The 24957-nt window shown below is 38.9% G+C and overlaps 2 protein-coding genes across 2 annotated transcripts in view; both read right to left on the bottom strand.

Moving 5' to 3' along the window:
• SLC17A3 (solute carrier family 17 member 3) overlaps window positions 1-8995 on the bottom strand; it is a 34275-nt gene extending 25280 nt beyond the window's left edge. The window contains exons 1-2 of the mRNA XM_017505202.2: window positions 8919-8995; window positions 101-224 (exon numbers count right to left, since the gene is read on the bottom strand). Of these exons, the coding sequence (XP_017360691.1) occupies window positions 101-191 (91 nt within the window). The 5' untranslated portion in view covers window positions 192-224; window positions 8919-8995. The remainder of the gene's footprint in view (window positions 1-100; window positions 225-8918) is intronic.
• On the bottom strand, window positions 140-24049 carry LOC108287079 (histone H2A type 1-like). The gene is made up of 4 exons (XM_017505256.2): window positions 23945-24049; window positions 21280-21312; window positions 16751-17146; window positions 140-224 (listed from the first exon to the last, which is right to left on the bottom strand). Exons 1-4 carry the CDS (start codon window positions 24047-24049, stop codon window positions 204-206), a joined length of 555 nt encoding a protein of 184 aa, XP_017360745.1. The 3' UTR covers window positions 140-203.
• Between the last annotated feature and the right edge of the window lie 908 nt (window positions 24050-24957).

The following is a 24957-nucleotide window of genomic DNA, read 5'->3' as shown; positions in this document are numbered from 1 at the left end:
AGAAAACAACTTAAAAGTTACAAATTCATTTTTTATAGTAATATGTTGACAAAAAGAATTCACTGTAAAACCCTAAAACCAAGCAGTTGAGGTTGAATACCTTTCCTGGGTATGAGTCCCTCATCCACTTGCTTATCTTGGGCGTACTTCCTCTCCCTTGCTATGGGGCCCAACTCTGTCTTGGTGGCCATTGTGTTTCTCCTCTATTGGTGAATGGTTTTCACCTGTCAGAGGAATACATAGTTCACACACATCAGTTGAGAGAAAAGGACTCCCCTTTAAAATGTTTAAACAGGGGTATCAAGAAAACAAAAGCTGATCCATTCCGTCTGGTTGGGGACAGGGAGGCTCATTATTCCCTCTTGGCTCAACACAACAGGCATACTGCACCTAGGGTTTGAAATTGTTCATTAGGATCTAGAGTGCTCTCAATGTGCCAGCTTATGAGCACTGGCTTTAGAGTTAAGCATTCCCAAGTTCAAATCCAGGTTCATGATTTACTGTGCCAAGTGGCACTAGGAACACATTTGTGTGTTTCAGTTTCCTCATCTGTTGTTAATAACAACATCTTCATCAATAAGCTGCTGTAGGCTTAAACAGATTGCACATGCCTAGAACATTGACAGACACCCACAGTTGATTGTCATCATCACTGGAGCTACCACAACAGTGGGTCACCTCAGAGCTATGCTCCTCTGGAATCCTCTACCTGTACCTGAGAACCTGGCTTCTACTGCCCTTGACAGCTCCCACACTGCTTCCTCATTTGACTCACTGCGAGTATTGCTGATATGTGTGTCACTCATAATTGGGAACCAAATTTGCGTAATGAGGAGATAACATTCAAATCTCATATTATTATTGTCCATTGGTTGGTATTGTGTCTACAGAATTCTTGAAATAACATGGAGGTTGCAACCTTTTTGCATATAAGAAAACTAAAAAGAACCATTACTACATTACAATACTAGGATCTTTAGTGGAGATTTTTATGTGTTACTATACGTAGAACTGTAATATTTGTGCTATGTTTAATGCTCATATTATTAAATGTATGGATCTCTTAAAGAAAAAGTGTCAAAATGTATAAGTGCTTCTACCACTAATAAACCAAACTTTTCGGCTTAATAAATTAAATCCTCTTAAACATCTAAACACATCTCACGCCAGTTAGAATGGCAATCATAAAAAAAAAAACCTGGAGACAACAGATGCTGAAGAGGATATGGAGAAATAGGAACACTTTTACACTGTTGGTGGGAGTGTAAATTAGTTCAACCATTGTGGAAGACCAGGTGGTGATTCCTCAAGGATCTCGAAATAGAAATACCATTTGACCCAGCAATCTCATTACTGGGTATATACCCAAAGGATTATAATTCATTCTCTTATAAAGACACATGCACACGTATGTTCATTGTGGCATTGTTTACAATAGCAAAGACTTGGAACCAACCCAAATGCCCATCAGTGATAGACTGGATAAAGAAAATGTGGCACATATACACCACGGAATACTATGCAGCCATAAAAAAGGATGAGTTCATGTCCTTTGCAGGGGCATGGATGAAGCTGGAAACCATCATTCTCAGCAAACTGACACAAGAACAGAAAGCCAAACACTGCGTGTTCTCACTCATAAGTGAGTGCTGAACAATGAGAACGCATGGACACGGGGAAGGGAACATCACACACCAGGCCCTGTTGGCGGGTGGGGGCATTAGGGGAGGGATAGAAGAGGGTGAGGGGATTGGAGAGGGATAGCATTAGGAGAAATACCTAATGTAGGTTACAGAGCAATGGATGCAGCAAACCACCATGGCATGTGTACACCTGTGTAGCAATCCTGTATGATCTGTACATGTACCCCAGAACTTAAAGTATAATAATAAAAAAAAAAATCTAAACACTAGTACTTAACCAGAACTGGCCTGATATCATTGTTGCAAACTAAGGAATAACTTTTAAATATCTTTTTATAATAAAAATTTTATTTTTCGGAGGTATGTTTCACCAAGAGAGGATGGCTTGACCCTGTGCAGTGTGCCTCTTTGTTAGGACATGCAGTTAAACTCTCTCTGGCTGCTGTAACAATTAGTGTTGCTTCCCTTTGCCACTTCACAATAGTGTGTGGTTACTATATGTGGTTAGTCTTTTCCCTTCTTGGATCTTACTTTTCCTCAACTTCTTGTGCTACCTCCAGAACCCAAATCCATCCATTCTTTATGAAAATAAATTTTATAAATAGGCATGTGTACTTTAAAACAAAACACAGAACATCCTTCTATTCTCCTCTACATATTCAAATTTATTTTTAGAATATCCTTAGTAATGTCATCCTCCTTGTATTAGTACCTTTTTACATTAATGTCTCCTTTTTAGACAATCATTATGGGATCATGGTTTTAAAATGGCTCAATTTAAATGTGATTAATATTTTCTTTTAATGCTGAAATAATCCTACTTGGTTTGGGATCAGGTTCAGAGTGTGGCCTTTGGATATCTCCTATGTCTAGCCATTTAAAATAAATTTAAATAGCATTATTGATATATAACTGACATACAATGAACCACATTTATTTGAAGTGTGCAATTCCTAAGTTTTGAAGGATGTATATACTTGTGAGATGGTTCATGCAATCAAAATAGTGAACAATATACAATTGGCCCTCTGTATCTTCAGGTTCACATCTGCAGATTCAACCAACCATGGATCAAAAATCCAGAGGGAAAAAAAATAAAAATAACAATACAATCATAAAAAATAATACTAAAAAAAAAAAAACAGTGTAATAACTATTTACTTGGCATTTACATTGTACCAGGTAAGCAAATCTGGAGGATGTATATAGGTTATATGCAAATATGACACCACTTTATATCAGGGACTTCAATATCTGTGGATTTTGGTATCTGAGGGCATCTTAGAACCAGTCCCCTGTGGATACCAAGGGACAACTCTATAGCATCCCAAAGGTTTCCTCGTGTTCTTTTGTAATGTCTTCCTGCAGAGTCTCCTAGTATTTCCCTCGTTTATCCTGCCTCACCACCTCTGGCAAGCAATAATATACTTTCTCTGATATAATTTATGTTTTCTAGAAATTTTGTAGAAATGGAATTGTATGAATCTGTTCTCATACTGCTAAAAAAAGACATACCTGAGATTGGGTAATTTATAAAGAAAAAGAGGCTTAATGGCCTCACAGTTTCACATGGCTGGGGAGGCCTCACAATCACGGCATAATGCAGAGGAGAAGCAAACATACACCTTACATGGCATCAAGCAAGAGCGCTTGTACAGAGGAACTCCCATTTATGAAACTATCAGATTTCATAAGACTTATTCACTATTATGAGAACAGCACAGGAAAGACCCACCTCCATGATTCACCTCCCGTTGGGTCCCTCCCATAAGACTTGGGGATTATGGGAGCTACAATTCAAGATGAGATTTGGGTGGAGACATAACCCAACCATATCATTCTTCCCGTGGCCCTTCCCAAATCTCATGTCCTCACATTTGAAAACCAATCATACCTTCCCAACAGTCTCCAAAAGTCTTAATTCATTTTAGCATTCACTCAAAAGTCCGCAGTCCAAAGTCTCATCTGAAACAAGGCAAGTCCCTTCTGCCTATGAATGTGTAAAATGAAAAGTCAGTTAGTTATTTCCCAGATACAATGGGGGTACAGGTATTGGGTAAATATACATGTTCTAAATGGGAGAAATTTGCCAAAATGAAGGGGCTACAAGCCCCATGCAAGTCCAAAATCCAGCAGGGCAGTCAAATCTTAAAGCTCCAAAATGAACTCCCTTGACTCCATGTCTCATATCCAGGGCACACTGATGCCAGAGGTGGGTTCCCATGGCCTTGGGCAGCTCTGCCCCTGTGGCTTTGCAGCGTACATCTCCCTCCTGGCTGCTTTCATGGGCTGGCATTGAGTATCTGCAGCTTTTCCAGGTGCACAGTGCAAGCTGTCAGTAAATAAACCATTCCGCGGTCTGGAGGTTTGTGGCCCTCTTCTTACAGCTCCACCAGGCAGTGCCCCAATGGGGCTTCCAATCCCACATTTTCCTTCCACACTGCTCTAGAAGAGGTTCTCCGTGACTCCATCCCTAAAGCAAAACTCTGCCTGGACATCCAGGCGTTTCCATATATCCTCTGAAGTCTAGGTGGAGGTTTCCAAACCTCAATTCTTGACTTCTTTGCACCACCAGGCTTGACACCATGTGGAAGCTGCCCAGTCTTGCAGCTTGCATCCTCGGAAGCCACGGCCTGAGCTGTCTGGAGTGGCTGGGACTCAGGGCACCACGTCCCTAGGCTGCACACAGCAGGGGGTCCCTGGGCCAAGGCCCAGGAAATCATTTTCTCCTCCTAGGCCTCTGTTCCTGTGATTGAAGGGGCTGTCACAAAGGTCTCTGACATGCCCTGGACATATTTTTCCCCATTGTCTTAGTCATTAACATTCATCTCCTTGCTGCTTATACAAATTTCTGCAGCAAGCTTGAATTTCTTCCCAGAAAATGAGTTTTTCTTTCCTATTGTATTGTCAGGTTGCAAATTTTCCAAACTATTATGCTCTGCTTCCTTATGAATGCTTTGCTGCTTTGAACCTTCTTCCACCAGATACCCTAAATCATCCCTCTCAAGTTCAAAGGTCCACATATCTCTACAGCACAGCCAAAAAGCCACGTCTCTTTGCTAAAGCAGAGCAAGAGTTACCTGGGCTCCAGTTGCAATAAGTTTCTCATCTCCATCTGAAACCACAGAAACCACATCAGCCTGAACTTTATTGTCCATATCACTGTCAGCATTTTGGTCAAATGCCATTCAACAAGTCTCTAGGAAGTTCCAAACTTTCCCACATTTTTCTATATTCTGAGCCCTCCAATCTGTTCCATCCTCTGCCTGTTACCCAGTTTCAAAGTTGCTTCCACATTTTCAGTTATCTTTAGAGCAGCACTCCACTCTACTGGAACCAATTTACACTACTGTATTAGTCTGTTCTCATGCTTCTAATAAGGACATACCCAAGACTGGGTAATTTATAAAGAAAAAGGGATTTAATGGACCCACAGTTTCACATGGCTGGGGAGGCCTCACACTCATGGCAAAAAGAAGGAGCAAAGATGTATCTTACATGGTAGCAGGCAAGAGAGCTTGTGCAGGGGAACTCCCATTTATAAAACCATCAGATTTCATGAGACTTCATTACCATGAGAACAGTATGGGGGAAACTGCCCCAATGATTCAATTATTTCCACCTGGCCCCACGTTTGACACTTGGGGATTATGGGGACCACAATTCAAGATGAGATCTGGGTGGGGACACAGCCAAATCATATCAGGAATCATAAAGTAGGAACTCACTTTTCTCCTGGTTTACTTCACTCAGTATAATTATTTTGAAATTCATCCCTGTTGTTGTACATATCAATAGTTCATTCCTGCTTATTACTAAATAATATTCCATTCCATGACTATATCACAATTTATCCATTTATTTTTAATTAAAAATTGCATTGTCACAGATTTTCGCCATTAGAAATAAAGCTGCTGTGAACACTCATGTACAGGTCTTTGTATAGATATCTGCTTTCATTTCTCTTAAATACATAGAAGTGAAATATCTAGATCATATGATAAATGTGGTATTAATGTCTCTTCAAGTCTTGGCATTGGGTATTCTAATTCCATGGTGTGGCCGGGACGTTTCAAAAATAGGTCTCTGTTTCTAGGGAAATTGCCATGATTCTTTACTCAAAGATTGTCTAGGAGATATTTTACCAAATGACAAAGATGGGTCAACCTGCACTGTTTTGTGCAACATGGCAATGCTAAACAGGAATTCGATGTTTCCATTAACAATTTTTCTCCTTTGAATGATGTTTATTCTCACTCCCCTGCTCCTTTATGATGTCAATTTAATGTGACTCTATGGCGTTGAGACTTTAACACCCCTATCATGGGGCTCTGCTTAGACTGGAGCATTTTAAAATGTCAGGTTTCCATTCCGAAGCCACCCCAAAATTATCCTGAATTAAGTGGCAGAGGGAGATGCCCAGATCTATGGCCTCTTCATAGCGCATCAGCCTGTGCATTCTTGAGCTTGGTTAATGACAGAAAGGCTGGGTGCTGCACCATCAACCACTGGCCAGGAAGAAGTGCTTAGTGAGAAAACGATAGTCAGCTGAGGCCCCTGCAACATAGACTGATGACTCCCTGAAATGAACCGTATTTCTGTCATAAACAGGATCTGTTTGGTTAAATTTATAGCCTCTTATTTTAGTAACAGGTTGTTGTGTTTGTAAACTTGCTTTCAACTGACACATAGCATGATGTTCGGAAATGATGCCCACATGTTTGAATATACTCCATGTTAGCAGCCAAGAATGGTGGCTTAAGACACTGAGTTCTCTGAACTATTTATTAATGTTGCAATAGGTTCTTAGTTTCCTCTTTCTTAGATAACTTGGATGGGGCTATGTGACATCTGACTGTTGTCTCAATCCAAGAAATTAAATAGCTGCTTGATGGGAAGAATGGTTGGCTTTTTGTTTTCTACAGTTAAATAAAGATCCTAAAAAGAGAAATGAGACAACCAAACAGACATCTCCAGTTATATTAAGTTGTATCAAAGGGGAACATTATTTAAATAGATGAAGGCATGGAATAACCTGAATTAAGGTAGAGAATTAAAATTATTCTCAGAAAGAATACTGCACAGTAGGGCAATGATGTACTGGAAACAACTCACTTGGGGTTAAAAGAGCTCATTATTAATGTTTTTAGACATTTTTCAAACTAGTTGTTGAACACTGCTGTTAACTATTAAATGATATGAATTTAGAGTTCAGCTAGTTATATTTTTAAAAGGTAACACATATTTTTACTTTATCACTTAATTATTTCATGACATTTTACTGTAAGCTCTGCTCTTGAGGCTTTTTACATCTCTTGTATCTATATGGTGGGAATACTGTATAAAGATGTGTTATTGCATATCTCTCCCCAACTCTACATTCAGTAATGTCATGGTGGTACCTTGGAATTGGCCACGATAGGAGCTTTAACACCCCCCACCACCGGCCAAAGAAAAGGCAAAGGCTACAAATTAGGGCTTAATTTGTTGTTTTATGGACTTCCTGAACTTAAGAAATTTATCACACTGTGTTCATCTAAGTGTGTGTGTATGCGTGTGTGTTTGTATACACACTACATATCTATATCCCCACACGCAAACTTACATGTACATGTAGAAATAGATATGTCATATGTATACTACATATACATGAAACCCAGAAACATGAGCCAGGCATGAAAACCCTGAAACATGAACCAGACTTCACTTCCCGCTGATTTCCTTTGCAATGATACGACTTCTTCTGCAAAGCGTAGGTACTCTTGCTAAGATGACATCCTTCATATTGAGCCCTACATTTGTGTTGCCACTGCCTCTATTCATCAGTATGATCTCCAGTCTCCACAGACAGGAGTCCCCTGATTCCATGCTGATCTTCCCATTTGTCTCCTGACTTTTGAAAATATTAATACTTTTCAAAGCTATCTAAGGCTTCACATGACAGTCTATCATCTGCATACAGCTTGTACAAACCTATCTCCTGGACACCCCAAACGAACCAGGTTGTTGCATCTTCTCTTGCCAGAAGGTCTGGTCCACCCACCTCACCATGACAGACACCTACTGCCATGGAAACCTCAAAACATTTCACTGACTTAAAACACTGGATTCAGGCCCTGCTGACCCTTCCCACAGCCTGGGGCTATGAGTAGATGAAAGAGAAGTAATCTAGAGGGAGATTCCAAGGCACCCATGGGTGAGCCAAGAACAGGCTCAAGTAGCACAACATAAATGCAGTCTCATTATCTTCTCTTAAATGTGCCCTTCCAATCAGACTGGTGGCCTTTCTACATCGTGGCTTTACTCCACATAACTCCCTTTTGTTTAAACAGCTCCCTTTATTTTCCACTAGAAAACTGCTGGTTATCTGGGTCAGAAACTATATATTGCACTGTGAGAAGTTTCTTGTCCAAAGCAGTGTTTATAGGGAACCACACTGAGACAGAAAGACTCATTTATATTTATGTCAGGCTTGTTTTGTTCTGCTTGGTTTGGTTTGGCGAGGAAAGGACAAGGACCTTCCAGTAGAGATAGTTTAAAGGCAGGGAGTGTTCTACTAATAGCATCCTCCCACACATCTGTGAAGTTGCAGCTGCCACAAAAAGTGGCACCTTCTCCATTCTGACCTTGAGGACCCCCGATTCCCTCCTTCCCACTGCCCTCAGACTACCTACTATCTTCTGCTGACTCGTGACTGTCCCATTGCCTCATCTCTCCATTTCCTCTCCTATCCCTCACTATTTCAGTTTGGTTAAATTTCACACCAACTCACAGGATTTTCATGCAGCATTTCCCCAGTGCTTTCTTGGACAAAAGCCACCCTAGCCCTTGGTATAATAGAAATAATTATTATAGCTACTGTTATAAACTACTGCACCAGCCAGTTTACATCAATCCCAGATGGAGATATTACTCACCCTCTTCCTCTGGATCACCCAGTTGGTAAATGAAACAGATGATATTTGTTCATAGCCAGTTTCACCTGCAAAATTTTGCTTTTAAATGCCTCATAAGAGTGCCTGTTTCTTGGAATTATCTTTCGTAGCTGCTATTGTCTCCACTAACTAGTTTCAAAGCATATGGATGATCAGATACAAAGCCTCAGCTTCCTGCCACTTCTCCCTCACTTTTGTTGGTCTTGTTAATATGGATTTTTACATTTACATTTTTATCATATGAGGAAACTTTGGGTTGGGGGGTATATAAAAATTGTCAGTTGTTATACAGAAGAGAGTCTTGGAGGTCTTCATCTCAACACCAAGAGAAGTGACTTACCTACTGAATGTCTGCAGAAGGGCTTCACGTTGAACCCAGCGTTTCCTCCAAGCTTGCTCCCTTGGACCTTTTGGAGCAGAGAGTGGAGGATTCTTTGCCAATCAGGGGCTTAAATTGCTAATCATTAATAAAAGTCATTGAACCACAAAATCGACTGAGAAGGGCTTCTTGCCAAATAGCCTTTGAAGAAGCATTCAGAAATAGAGCCCAACCCCCTCTGCAGTTCTTTCTGCTTTTTGGCTGATGTAAGCTTCTCCACCTTATCCTTGTGAGTGTCTCCTCAGGACCTCAGAGGTGCTGACACTTGCAGGTAGTTATTTTGCTTTGCTTTGTGGTGTGTTTAATATCATTAGTCTGTTTTAAAAAGGTTAAAAACAGATAAATTATAATTAAATATAAGAGTTCAGTATTTTTTGTGTTTTTTTCTTTGCTATTTTTGTTTTCCCTTTCTTTGAAATTTTGTTAATGTTTTTATTTGAAATATATAAATTGTAATATTATGGATAAACTTGAACTTCATTCAATCTGTTGTTTTCTCTTTCCCTGGGTCCTTGTCCTTTCCTCATCAAACCAAAAAAAAAAAAAACAAACAAAACAAGCCTGACATAAATATAATATGATTTCTCCATTATTTATATGAGTATTCACAAACTATATATAATAATGCTTTGTATTATTTCTAAATTTGCACACATGCTACCTTGTAGCATTTATGGGTCATTCTATAACAACTTTGGAAAATAAGTAACATAACTTTGGTATACCTGTGTGTGCACAGTGAAGGCCAAACTCTCTCTATTTCTTGTGGTTAACTCTTGCTAACACCCACGAAGTCAACAACACTGTCACTGCTTTCCAAGCCTGTATATAGTTCTTCTTGTCCTTGTCTCATAGATGGGGCAAAGCCCTCAGACTCCGAGCTTTCTGTAGTTTATTTCTAGCTCCCTGAATGCCCTGGGTTCATAATCCAGACTCCTTTCTTTATATGAGAATTAGAGTCAGCCATGAAAATTTAAACCTTGTTCTGTGCTCTCACGACTTTCCTGGCCTTAGCTCATATTCATTACTTTGACTATAAATCTTTTCTTACTTACCTTATGGCCCTCAGGAGATCTTCTTTAGATTCTCAGTTTGACTCTTTATACCTATTTGATCTGTACTGTGAGAGGAGAGTGAGTAAACAACCTCTCAACACCCTGGCTGAGGAGTGGGAGTCTGGCAGGATATATCACAGATCAAGAATTCAGAAGCAGGAGCCTGGGTCCTGGGGAGTCCGAGCTACCATTTGCTGAGCATTTATTACGTGTCATCCTTATAATGCTTTCAGGTAACTTTTCTTATATTCTTTATAAAATAGAAGAAAAAAACAGATTTCTTCTATCTGCACTTTGAGAATTTAAGTATGGAAAATTTAAGTCCATTGTGGTGTGGGTGTAGTATCAATTTCACCTTTCTACATAAAAGATTTTCCCCTGAGTCATTTCTGAAGGACTCTGGACCCTGGGATAAATAATTATCAACTTTAGGATTCACGTATCACGGGAAATGTTTCTGACCCTGAATTATCCAAGTCAGAAAATGTTACTTGGTTTTGCAATTTAATGTTTAACTTTATTTAAAGTGCTCATGAGTTGTTTACATGCTAAGTTGTCTCTGTGTAGAAAGAATAACAATCCAGCTTTTCTTCACCTCTGTGATTAAACCCTTGAATATAAATTGAGATATTTCCTTGACTTAGGTTGTAATACCCACCTTTTAAAAAAAAAATTTACATTTTCCTTTTGAATAAGATTGATTTTTAAACTGCTTTGTTTTAGCTATGGGAATCATCAGAGAAGACAGGATACACATTTCTGCTTTAACAAGTATCCTTAGCCAGGCGTGGTGCTTCACGCCTATAATCCCAGTGGTTTGGGTGGACAAGGCCAGAGGATTGCTTCAGTCCAGGAATTTGAGACAAGCTTGGGAAACAAAGTAAGACCTCTTCTCTACAGATTTTTTTTTTTTTTAAATTAGCTGGAGATGGTGGCATGCATTTGTAGTCCTAATTACTCAGGAGGCTGATGAGGATCCCTTGAGCCCAGGAGTTCAAGGTTACAGTGAGCTATGATCATGCCACTACACTCCAGCCTGGATGACACAGCAAGACTCTCTCTCAATCAAAACAACAAGCAAAAAAAAAAAAAAAAAAAGTTATTTTCAGACTTGTTTTCATAAGGCTATGAACAATGTTGCTAATAATCAGTCACATGACAACTCAGCAGGATGCAGGCTCTGATTCTGGGTTATATGTCAGAGAACTCCAGGGCACAATCCTACTGTGGTCATAAGAAAGCTGTCTCTAGTCTTCCTACCTACAGAAAGCCCAGGATGGGCCAGGCAGAGGAAGCATCTTTCAGATTCACACCCTCCCTCAAAGCTCACAACGTCCAGTAGGGATTCTGATGACTCAGGGGTAGCTGTCAAGCAAAAACACTGAATAAGCCTAAGTCTTAAAATAGAAGACTTGACTAAATGGCAGTGGTCATTCTCTGGAGCTTGGCTGGTTTTTCATGCACACTCTGGTCTAAACAATGAACCTACATGTGATGTTATATCTGCTCAGAACCTTACATCTTCATGGTTCTGGTAAATCCTTTTATAATCAGACTCCTGTTGTACCATACCATCTCTACGACCAATGGGGTCAATTTGGTTACTCTAGTTATCAGTCTGACATCAGCTGGTCATGGGCTGGGCAGTCCATCTGGAACACTATTGGAACACAGCATCTCTATTATTTTGCCTTTTGTCCACTGAGCAAAATGGTGCATTTTTTGTTATCTACACAATGCATTCACTTACGTCTTAGATTGTCATACTGAAAGCACATCTTACTTTTTTCCTTAGACATGTCTGCTTTCTACTCTACTTTCCAGTTTCAATACCATTTCTTTCAGCAACTATAGTATCAGGAATGCACAGCTAAAACTGCAAAATCATATATTGAGGATAATGGCTATGGAAAAGAAAAAAGAATAAGTGTGACAAATACAATCTTTAGGAGAATACACAAAAGAAAATCAGGAGTGCTTTTGGGCTGAGGTGTTGTGTGTTTTCGGATAGAATAGTAAAAAACATGAAGTTGATATCTGTAGAGCATAAAGGATGTCATAACTCTCAAGTGAGAAAGTGTTGCATTCTTTTTATTTATTTTTTATTTTTTTAAGTGTTGCATTCTTTAGCCAGCACAAGTTATATAATTATACCATGCTGAATTCATATCAAGATAACTTCACTTACTACCTAGAACTTGGAGCAAATGTATATTACTTTGTTGAGTCTCACTTGGAGATGATTGAAAAAAATTAGGAATAAATCATGCAGCAAAATGAAACCACCCACCATACTTTGCATAAAACAGAAAATCAATAAATGAAGGTTATCTATCATAATTATCATCATTATTATTTCTATTAACATCTCTAAATGTCATGAGTAATATTCATGACTGAAATAAAGCAATTAAAAATCAAATTCATTCAAAATAATCAAATATAATTAATTTTAAAAGTTGGAGGCAGTCATCAGTCAAAAAATATTGATGTTTTGCAAATACTATATGCATTCAAAAAAAAAAATGTAAAGGGAAAGCATTCCCTGCAAACAGTGAATAACATAAAATTCCCTGTATTTAATAAAACAGCATCTGTAAAACCTACAGCAAATATTCCAAAGGTGAATCTTCCTGTTACAATTGGATACATAAAAGAGGTGTTTGCTACATCTATTCATCAGAATGGGTAACTAGCACAATAACACAAGAAAGAAATGTGAAGCAATTAGAAAACAAGTAAAACTATACTTATTAACATGATATGATTGTCTACATTAAAAAAACAACTGTACATAAATTACTACAATTAATGTGAGTTTAGCAAGTTTAACAGATGGAAAAGTGATATTCAAAGACCAATTGCATTTTAATTACCAGCCCAAAACAAACAAACAAAAATGATATTATAAAAAGAGATACAATTCACAATGGCAATAAAAGAATGTAACAGCAACAAAAGGATATAAAATTTAGGAATAAATCTAACAAAAAATGTGGAAGATTATTATATAGAAAATTGTAAAACTTTAAGGTATTAAAGTTGAACTAAATAAAGAGACATAACATTTTTTATGAACAGGAACATTCAAAAATGTAGAAATCTCAAGTCTCTCCAGACTAATCCATATGCCATTTCAACCAAGATTCCAACACAACTTTCCATATAATTTAATTTACTAAATATATCCTGAAATAAAGATTGTGGTTATCTCTTTCTTTGTAATCATTCTACTTTACCCCTCATCCCCTTTTCAGAGACTTCTTTTAATAAGGCCTATTTAACATGAAATATGTGCTGGGCACTGTTTTAAGCACTTTACATATAATAGCACCTTTACTTCTCACAGCAAACTTCTATAGTAGGTACTATTATTATGACAGTTTACAGAGAGGCTAAGTAACTTGCTAGTAAGCAATGGAGTCAGCAATCCAACCACCCAGAAAGTCTGGCTGTTGTGTCCATTCTCCTACCCTCCAGACTATTCCATCTATTAGGCAAACATTGAAACCAACTTTCAACATCAATTTCCTGTAAAATTTCCCTCTCATTGTTCTTCTTTTTCTGTCTTGGCATTACCGTGAATTTGAGCGATATCAATTTGCTTCCAAGTTCCTGAGACCCTTCCCTCCCCTCTCCTCCCCTCCCTTCCCTTCCCTTCCCCTCCCCTTCCCTACCCCTCCCTTCTTCTTTCCCTCTCTCCCTCCCTTCCCTCCTTCCTTCTCTCCCTCCTTCCTTCCCTCCTCCTTCCTTCCCTCCTCCTTCCCTCTCCCTCCTCTCCTTTTCTCCCTTCTTCCTTACTTCATTCCTTTCTCATTCTTTCCTTCTTCCCTTCCTTTCTTCTTTCTTTCCTCCTTCCCTAATTCTAGGAATATTTGCCATTTTTAAGAAAACCTTCTTTTTCACACATCTAATTTTTGTTTTAAGTATGCCAGCATATGTTTATGATATTCTTCATTTATTTATGTTAAATATTTATACTAATATTCTTCTAGTTTGGAGAGGGGTTCTAGTTTGTCTGTTTGGTGCTCTGTCTTGAGGATGTGGAGTTGCACTTGTCTGGTGGTTTTTGTTACAAGTGATGGTGTTGAATTGCCAAATAGAAGAGTATATTTCCAAAACTTAAATGTTATTTACCACTGAAGTGCAGGTTAATGAAGTTCCTGATTCCAAGAACTTGTCTTAGCAAATGAGGGTGAATGTTGGTTGTGCTGCTGGGATGGGTGTGTGAGGTGCCGGCATTTTGAATCTGGGGCTCCACGTTCTTATCTGAAACATTTTTGTTTATTGGCCCCTAGTGACCACATCAATCACTTAAAGTGTAGCTAGACTGCAAATATTAACTTGGAGAAAAATGAAAAAGGTAATTTCTCTCTNTAGATAATGATGTATGAAAATTACTTTTCCCAACCATAGCTGGCATAGTTCACATACTGCATTACACTTCTACTCCCCCCCTTTTTTTTTTAAACTCTCTTATTCTCTTCTTTTTTAATTTTATTTTTTCCTTCTGCTGCCTTTGTGAAGGGGGAGTTTGTTGCGGCTTGACGTGGCTTTTCTTAGCTTCCAGGATTTACACCAAAAGCTCTTAATTTGGCTCAATTCCTTTCGATCCCTTTCTTTCCCACTCAGACCCTTATTTTTCTCTTGGTGCTAAATCAAGATGAGGAGCAAGACCATGTCAGTGCTGTTACAAGAGAGGATTAAGAGCCAAACCTATTTATTGGCCTTTGCATTGCAAGGTTTAGTTTTTATTGTACTCAATTAGTTGTGGCTTCTATTTGTCAGACACCTGTGCTTACAAGTGAAAGAAATCCAACTGAAATGGCTTTGGAAAAAAAAGAAAGAGAAAAAAAGATGGAGATAGAGGTAGGTCACAGAAGACAAGAATGAGCAGATGGAACTACACAGTTCCAGAGACCAGAGGGACTAGAATTAAATCTCTGCCCCAAAATAAATGAAGACCTTTTCAGCTCTTATTTCAGCTGTTTATTTGCACTTCCTCCCTTCTCTTAAATCTTCTCCAAGAGGCAACAGACAAGTCTGTTGGCAGTTTTGGAGTCTCCTTTGTCACATCCATAAAAGAGAAGAAAAAGCAGCTGTGCTCAAAACCTAGGAAAGGCTCTTATTGGCCCAGCCCAGAGTTCTTTATTGCTGCAGCCTTGTAGGTGCAGTGCCAAGTTCTCTGATTGGTCATTCCCATCACCCCAATGTTTTTCAACCTACAAGTCATTACTCTTATCAATTAGCACCTCTTATCAATTTAGCCAGCATGATTTTTTAAACACAATGGATGAGGCTGTAGAATGGAACAGAACAGAGTGCATTCCACTTAGTAAGAGTCAGGGCTGTTCTGTAAAATTTTTGATTCTGCAACACATATGTTTACATAATAAGCCTATATAGTAATATTGCAGCACACTGTAAAAATGTACATTTTTACTCTAGGTCAGATGCACTCCAAAAGGGTTGAAATTGTCTCTTTACTGCACATTTTATGTATTTTATTTCTATTAATAATGCCTCTCCTTCCCAGATGTAATGCTTTTGCTTGGCCTTTCAAAAAGGACAGCCTAGAAAATAATTGTTCAACCATGTAATTGCTCCGCTTTTCATTACCCTGTGGGTTTAATGGGCAGATACATCTATTTCTCCTCTGGACTCTAAAGTCAAAGGTTATGTTTTGTATGCATACTTCTTTCTTTACTCTAGGTCAAACCCTATTCCACAGTCCAGTCTGGGAACTGACATAAGCTTCAGGTTGTTAGACAATGGTAGCCATCAAAGAAGCTTAAGGTGATCTAAAGTTAGGTTTAATAAAAGTAAAGTTTAGACTTACATCTGCCATATGTACCGATATTTATGAAACCACATAACCATCACATTGGGCCAAATGTTCATTCCTGGAAGATGCAACACCATTTCAGAGACAGGATTGTTACCCTTAGAGTTAGTATCAGGCAAAAGGAAATCAATCTAAACCAAAGCTTTGGAGACAGGCTTATCTAGAAATGAAGTTTAGGGTACCCTCCCTAAAACTACAGGTTACAGATGTTGCTGAACTCTCCAGATCTGGACTCTGCAGAGTCGGACTTTGGCAGAAATGTGGCTGACAGAGGCCGTTGTAGGAGCTTCCTTTGGCCTGTAATCCTCTTTCATATCAGCCTGGCTGACCATCCTAGAATGAGACCTTTTGGGAAACCTGACAGCCCACAGAGTGAAACCTTTAACCAAGTGGCACATACATACCTCCCTATATTAACATATCTAAAGGCTAAATACAATCTTAACATACCAAATAAAAAGCATTAAAGCTTGTCCCTTAGGCTTGAAGAAATTAATCATTGGTTGACAAATTCATTATAACTTGAGGCAAATAAAACAGCCTACATGAACGAAATTGCTTTATAAGTGCTTTTTTGGATACCACATAAAACTGTCTTTCACAAAATCATTAGGTTGGTGCAAAAATAATCGTGGTTTTTGCTGTTAAACGTAATGGCAAAAGCCGCGATTACTTTTGCACCAACCTAATACAACTTGCATGGAAATCCAGTGCTAAACTCAGCTTTCAGAAAACCAATCTTACATAATATTGCTAAAGAAAACGAAGTGGAGACTATCAATGTAATAAATGAAAGGAATGGAGAGACTTTATTGAACTCGTGGCTGGCCTTTGGTTTTACTTTTTCTTTCCCGTTGAAAAGTTAGGTCATCTGCTCTGCTGGGCTTTATTACCTGGGGACGTGACTTGCCCTTGGCCTTGTGGTGGCTCTCGGTCTTCTTGGGCAGCAGCACGGCCTGGATGTTGGGCAGGACGCCGCCCTGCGCGATGGTGACGTTTCCTAGGAGCTTGTTGAGCTCCTCGTCGTTGCGGATGGCCAGCTGCAGGAGGCGCGGGATGATGCGGGTCTTCTTGTTGTCGCGGGCCGCGTTGCCCGCCAGCTCCAGGATCTCGGCGGTCAGGTACTCCAGGACCGCCGCCAGGTAGACCGGCGCGCCCGCCCCGACCCGCTCGGCGTAGTTGTCCTTCCGGAGCAGATAGTGCTGCAGCCCTGTCAGGGAAGACCAAGTCTGGGATTTCAGCGCGAGCCTGCTTCCCACAGCCAGATGTCCCCTGCGAAATAGCGCCCTCTAATGCCAAACTCAAAGCAGAGGCGAATAAGGATTTGTACACACACGCCCCCCCCCCCACACCCACACCCACAGCTTAATGGCTAACTTCTTTGGAAGGTACCTCATCCAAACCAAAAGCAGAAGGAATAAAGACTATATCCCTTAAACACACACACACACACACACACACACACACACACACACACACACAGATCTTAATGGCTAACTTCTCTGGAAGGTGCCTCATCCAAGCAAAGTAGAACTGCAGATACTTTTACATGCCTTTTCCCGTTATTTTTTATCCAATCAGACTTTTTTTCAGACTTCCTTTGAATACAAGCATCTGCAGGATTTTCCTTGTCACCTGTAGACAATTGTTATCTTTTCAAGGAAGCCAGAAACAGATTTTGATATGCCTAAAGTTTTGAAGCATTCTGCAATCTCTAGAAAGGGCTCCAAGAAAGCCATGTGTAATATGTATTTTTGTATAATATGAGAATATTTATTTCTTCTATAGAGGGAAAGAACATGAATGGGATGGGGATGTATGAGAGTTATATGTTATGTGTTCATGGAAATTAATAAGTAGATCACACATAGGTTAAGAAATGGGAGGACCAAGAGATACCTCCATTCATGAGGCCTGACATAAACAAGACACCTGGGCACAAGATACTTATGTTATACTAAATATATAGCAAACACTCAATATCCAGGGTACACCTAAGGTTATAGGAGCACCCAGTATTTTCAAGGCCTTGATTCAACCACCTACTGGGTACACCCATTCTGTCACCGTGTATTCTCTGTTCAAGAAACACACTACTATTCAGCCTTTAACAATAAGGAAGTCATGCTATTTGTGAAAACATGGATGAATCTAAGGAACATTAGGGTAAGCAAAAAAAAAAAAAAGGCAGGCACAGAAAGACAAACACTGCATAATCTCACTGTATATGGAATCTAAGAATATCAAATTTATAGAAGCAGGAGAACAGAGGTTATCAAACGCTATGGGTTGGGAAAATGTTGGTCAAAGTATACAAAATTTTAGTTAGGAGGAATAAGTGAGGTTCAGGAGATCTATTGTACAACAAATAAGTGTGCTCCAACATGGGCATTTCATCCAAGGCAACATGTATTAGAACTATTTTATCAAGGATATCGTCAAACACACAGTAGAACAAGACTCCCTGTAGGCTCACTGTAACAGGTACTGCACTGTCACCTCCAGAGGGAGCTAATGATCTGTGCACCTGCTCCTACTCAGGGACTTGACTAGGTATGCTACTTCTGAGGACATTAAGGCCATTATCAATTACACCCATTCTACCCAAAGAAGCTACTGTTGAGGATTCAAAGAGCATAAGACAAAGGCTGTGTTCACAGCCATCAACACTTTCCGTTAATAGCTACCTCTTAATGTATTCATATTTCTGATGGATATCTCTTTGTATTACCTCTTTGTGAATTGTTCAGGATCCTATATAATTGACTTAGTAAAACTTTTCTCTTTCCTATCTTAAATTTTAAAAAGTAGGTCTATTTTGTTTCTGATTTTTCCTAATGAAGGATAGCATATGCTTGTATGTTTGTGTTTCAGAAAACCTACTATGTTGCCAAAAGTGGTCTCAGTTTACTTTTAGTGAAGCCCCCTATATTAGTGCGTTCTCATGCTGCTAATAAAGACATACCTGAGACAGGGTAATTTATAAAGGAAAGAGGTTTAACAGACTCACAGTTCAGCATGACTAGACAGGCCTCATAATCATGGCAGGAGGCAAAGGAGAAGCAAAGACATGTCTTACATGGCAGCAGGCAAAAGAGTGTGTGCAGGGGAATTCCCATTTATTAAAAAACATCGGATCTCATGAGACTTCTACACTACGATGAGAACAAGATGAATCATGGGGGAAATGGCCCCCATGTTTCAATTATCCCTACCTGGTCCCACCTTTGACATGTGAGGATTATTACAATTCAAGGTGAGATTTGGGTGGGGACACAGCAAAACCATATCAGCCCCATTGCTTTTAGTGTGAGTAGCCTGAATTTATCTAATTATTGAGGTTAGACACATATTGTATAATTGTTGGATTTAATTTTTTTCTGGATTCAACTGCCATCATCTTGTGTCTTAGTTTTAACCTATTTTTGGCCACAGTAGGACAACTGTCCTTTGAAAGTCTTGGAATTATCTTTGATTCCAATTGAACTGTGGAAACACTTTGTTTTTCAACTTCTGAAGAAACCTCTATCAGAATTACATTGAATTTTTAGATTAATGTAGATGTTAGACATTTGTATAGACTTGTGATTTGCCATTTCAGGAGCTAGATACTTTGAGGTATACAAACTCTTTAAGTACTTCTGTAAAGCTTTATGATTTTCTTCATAGAGCTTTACACATTTTATGCAGCTTAAGTTGTTTTTCTTGCTAACAATATATCTATATATAAATATAATAAGAGACGGTTACATTATATTTTCTAACTGCTTTTCTATGAATGAATGCTATTGATATTTATGTTATAATATTGTATTTGGCTGCTTTGCTAAATTTTATCATTTTGGTTTTCCAGGTTTTCCACTAGGACGTTCCAGGTGGACAGTAATCTTTCAAGCAGGTAAGTAGTTTCTAAGCAGTACCACAGGGGCAGCTGCTAGGCGAGCTTGCTGCATTTTTATATATTTAGCCAGGAAGGAGACAATGAATCCAAATGTTAGACAGTTTGTCTTAGTCATTTGGACTGCCGTGAAAAATTAGGCTTAAACAATAGAAATTTATTTCTCACAGTTCCAGAGGGTGAGAACTCCAAGATCAAGGTACCAGGAGGTCCAATGTCTGCTGAGGACCCACTTCCTGACTTACAAATGGCCATCTTCTCCCTATATCCCCACATGCCAGAAAGCAGAAAAACAGAGAGAAAGCAAGCGCTCTCTTGTTTTATAAGGGTGCAGTCACAATCAATTTTAGAAAAATTATAGAATAATAATAAGGAAGATCTTAGGGGAAAGGACCCATCTCAACGTCCTCAAATAGATTCATAGCAGCAAAAGCAAATATAGAAGTTGGCCTATGACGATGAAGTCAGGAATGCTTTGATGTGCCTCAATGTCCTCTTCAGTAAGACTAGCCATGCCTGTCTTTAACCATAGTCTTAGACCATTTCATGCTGCTGTAACAAAATACCACAGACTGTGTAATTTATAAATGAAAGAAATGTATTTATCACATTTCTGGACGCTGGTAGTCTAAGATCAAGGTGCTGGCAGGATTGGTGTCTGGTAAAGGCTAGGTCTCCACTTCCAAGATAGTGCTTTGTTGCTGCATTCTCCAAAGGGAAAAAAACACTATGACCTTACATGGAAGGGCAAGAGGGCCAAATTCACTCTCAAACTTTTTTGTTAGGACACCTAATTCCTTTTATGTGGTTGGAGTCCTCATTACCTAATCATTTCCCAAAAGATCCAACTTCTCAGTACCACCAACAAAAGGATTATGTTTAACATGAATTTTGAAGGGAACACAATCATTCAAACTAGAGCAACCATAGACTGGTTTTTAATTGTTTTTGTTCTTTGGACAAAGAGCAAAAATCCATTCTTTAACTGGATTTCAAGCTTCCTCTTTACATCTCCCTTATTCTTTATATATTCCCTAATGACAAACTAAGATTAAGAACAAAGTTGACTTCTTCATAAAGAGAAAAGGGATGATGGGTCGGGACGAAGGACCAAGTTTATTTTATTGGCTGTCATGCTGGGATTGGGGTTTTCATTGTATCAAGTTAAAGGTTGTGGATTACCTATGTCAGGCATATATGATCCCTCAGGCAGAAAGCCACATTGAGCCAACTTCAGCAAAGAAAGCAACTGGAGTAAGGGAGCTCACTGAATAGAAAGAACAATGGATTGAGCAAGAAGAGCTCCATCTCAACGTATAGAATTCAAGACTTTAATCCCATTCTCTTCCTCCCCCTTTCCTTCCATCTCCCTTCTTTGTTCCCTCCTCTCCCTCTCATTCTCTCTCCTTTCTTTTATTTGCTTTCTCTTTCCTCATCTATGACACCATTTGCTCTAATATCTGCTGTTTTCTTGCCCATCACTTTCCTTCAGTTAATCTTTTCTAAGAGAGAAAAGGCCCTTACCTGGAAGTCTGGTGTCTCATCCTTCTGTCTTTGCTATAAGAGAAGAAGAGGTGTTTGGGTTCTGCTTCCAGATCAGAGAGTCTCAGCAAAAACTCTTATTGGCTCATTTGTGGTCACTTCCCTAATTCGTGAACGTATTGCCCCAGCTGATAGAGGTAGAGTTCTCCCATGGGCCAAGCTTGTAGGGACCTTTGGTAACTTGGAGGGCTCTGACTAGCTATTACCATAAAACCAAAGTTTTCCAGAGTACTAATCTTGACACACTAGTGAAATCAATTTGAATGGATATGAACAATATATATATTTTTAAATGAGATATATAATAGGATAAATCAAGGCCTTATTCAATAAAATTTAAAATTTCAGAGTGTATTTTGCTCTGAAATTAAAGTAACTGGTAAATATTCTATTTCATTTATATGTGTTTGTGTTTCTGAATATGTCCTGTTACACTATAATACTATATTTTTTATTGGGTGATATTGTCAGAAAAGTTTCTAAAACCCTTCTCTGTGGCACATATTTTATACATTTTATTTATGTTAATAATCTCACATTTAACACACGTGATTTATTCTTTACAGCAAAAGGTAGTATTTCTTTCAGTTACCTTTTAAAAATCTCACATTATCAAATAATCATTCAATCAATTAATCTCTGCTTCTCTTACATGCATTGATTTAATAAGTATGTACACTAGTTTCTCCATTGATTCTCTAGATATGAGCCTTATTTTCCTTTTGTTCTTACAAAACTGACTTGTCTATATGCCCATTTCTACTTCCTTTATTCTAGCACCTTCCTCAATTTGTTCTGTAGTCAAAGAATAGAGAAACAATATTAATAATACGCTTTTCTCATCAATGGCTTCCACCTGTTTTCTGAGAAAATCAGCTTCAAGAACTTTAGCTTGATATTACTGCAAATATAATACAGTCGAAATCATAAAAATATTTCAAAGGTTTTTTTGTTTGTTTGTTTCTTTGAAGTATATGTGAACAAATATGTTTCTCTACTGTAGTACAATTTGTGTGAAAATCTGGGATGCATTTAAGAGGATGCCCTAAAATACCAATATGCAATGGATTCTAAGTCATGTATTGTATCACATTTTTGCCCATGGATTGTTGAAATCCATGGGCAAAATTGACAGTGTTATAGAACTTCCTTTGTCTAGTTAGTGGCAGTCTTGTTATAATCACACCACCTATTGACCAAATGTCTAAAGCAGCAGCCCCAAAGCTTGTAGAGTAGGTGTTAGTGATTTGGAGGAACTCTCTAGAGCAACATTAGAGGCATTTTTAACCCCTAGCAACTAAATGATCATTAGAAGTGAGTGATTTCCTCACTCATGACCCCACCTGCTGTAATTTCTGTTGTTTTGTCGGAGAAATTAGAGCAGGTGGGTTCATGGGTGAGGAATGAGGTGTTGAAAGTGAGTGAGGTGTTGAAAGCAAGGTATTTGGCAACATTCTGAAAGCATACATTTAAATAGGCTATCCGGACAGTGTCAATAGTGAAGTGTCAAGGTAAGTATTCATATTTTATTCTAAGAACTATTTTTAGAAAGGCTGCATCAACAAATCTCAGATGGCACAGGAGTTGTCATTTTTGAATAATATGAATATCAGTAATTTCAGTTGGAAAAGATTTTTGAAGAGCCATCTAGGTTTCCAAAATAAGTGATGTAGCCATATTAAGTACTATATTTTCCTGCCTGTTAATCTACTGCCTGTGAATTGCTTATCAAAACAACAATCAACTGGAATACATAGACTGCACGTCTTGTTCATTTCCTGCATTTGCAAGTACTGTACGTAGTGGTTTAATGGTTTAACAAACTCATGAGCTTACTCTTTGATCTGAACCACGTTTAATTTCAATTATATTGATTTACTCTAACAATGCAGAATTTATTTTATAGTTATGTAGGAACTGGAATCCAAAATGTAATATACCTCCAAGCTTCTCTTTGTCAGCCTCTGAAGGAATATCACCCCTACAACTTCAGCATTGTTATAAATACCTCTGGGGAAGTGTTCACCTCAGGCCCCAAATTTGAAAAAGCGAGGTGCCGCTTTGGAGGAGTGCTCTGAGCAGCTGATCCAATAAATGTCCTCACCACATGCACGTGGAAGTGTCATTGCAATTATCTGCACCAACAGAAGCTCAGTGACTTGAGAACTGAGTCTGGATTTCTAGGAAAAAGGCAAGGCATCTCTCTCGCCACATGTTATTTTTCCAGCCAGGCAACCGTGATAAGAGGGCATGGAGAGCAGGAAGAACTGAAAAATCCTAGAAAAGTCTGGAGTGGAATCGTTAAACCAATTCTACTCCCTCTCAAGGCCAACTCTGGCCTACGAATAAGGAGCTCTTCCTATAATTCATCTAACTTCGCTCAGGAACAATTTGGGGATCTGAGACTTCAAACCCAGTGGGCAATAAAATATTTCTTGGCCTATCATTATTCTCTGTAGTATGTTAAGGACAGGTTTATGTATGTGGAGTCCTGAGTTTTTGCCTCCTGTCTCCCTAAGATATTTTTATGCTATTTAATAATTGATGGCCGCAGTTTATCAATCACATTTCTGGCCAATGCTAATAATCCTTGTTATATTAATTATTGGAGCAATCTTGATTGTGTATGACATCATCTTGTAGCTACCACCTCTAGGTGGATGTTCTCCTCATCCTGCTTAAGTGCCAGTGCCTGTGCTATGGGCCTATCTGTCACATGGACAATCTCTTTACTCCAGTCAGGCTCCAACATTAACACAGGGCTGTCCTCTTGTCCCCTTTTGAAGACAGCTTCTTCACCCTATTCAGGCTGCAGTACTCTTACTGGGTCTCCACAGTTGCCTCTCTCTCACTCTACTTAAGTTTCTTCACTCCACTCCAGGCAACTGTCACTAAATATCCTTCCCCCATACATACACAGACATCTGCCTTGCTTGGCCAAGCCCACTGGATTTTAGACTCCACCATTTCGAGAGGAAGACAGATAGGGGTTCACACTTAATACATAAATTAGAGATAGACTCTGTTTTTACCTACAAAAGTCTTTAGAAAAATCTGATTGAATGGTCGAATGTTGTGCTAAAATTCTGCATAATATCTTACAGCACTTCTGTGAATCACAAGACAGTTTTGAATGCTAAATGTCAGCTAACAGATCTAATGGGACCAAAATCTGCCTTCCCAATTTATGTGAAAGGAGATCTTGATCCCTCATCAGGTGAGACTTAACATCAGACAACAGTGTCAGCATTTCTCCAAAACCCACCTCAGCCCCATGGCCACCTTCCAGGGTGGAAAGTGATCAATTTTAGAAAAATTACAGGATAATAATAAGGAAGACCTGAAGGGGAAGGACCCATCTCACTCCCATCAAATAGATTCATCCAGCAAAGGCAAATATAGGAGAAGTAGGCCTATGAAAATGAAGTCAGGGGTGCTTTGATGTGCCTCCAATTTCCTCTTCAGTAAGACTAGCCATGCCTATCTTTAACCATTGTCTTAGGTGACCAAGAGCACCAAGCACTGTCTTTCCTCAGGAAAACTTGTAGGAAAATGTAGAATATAATTTTTTAAAGTTCTGACCAACTTTTTGAATCATGCAGCATGTTTATTGCTTCAAGTAAAAAAAAACCCTGACTCAACAAATGTAAACACTGTATA

Source organism: Cebus imitator, unplaced genomic scaffold (genome assembly GCF_001604975.1).
Source record: "Cebus imitator isolate Cc_AM_T3 unplaced genomic scaffold, Cebus_imitator-1.0 Scaffold335, whole genome shotgun sequence".
NCBI classification, from domain to species: domain Eukaryota; kingdom Metazoa; phylum Chordata; class Mammalia; order Primates; family Cebidae; genus Cebus; species Cebus imitator.
This window is presented reverse-complemented; position numbering and strand designations above follow the sequence as displayed.

Excerpts from the sequence above, each read along its gene's own strand:
- LOC108287079 (XM_017505256.2), bottom strand. The coding sequence starts at position 24,049 with ATGTTGGAGCCTGACTGGAGTAAAGAGATTGTCCATGTGACAGATAGG. Across the intron at positions 21,313-23,944 it reads AGAACATCCACCTAGAGGTG|CAAAGACAGAAGGATGAGAC; the intron begins GTAGCTACAAGA and ends CTTCTCTTATAG. Across the intron at positions 225-16,750 it reads AGGGCAAGTCACGTCCCCAG|GTGAAAACCATTCACCAATA; the intron begins GTAATAAAGCCC and ends TTCCTCTGACAG.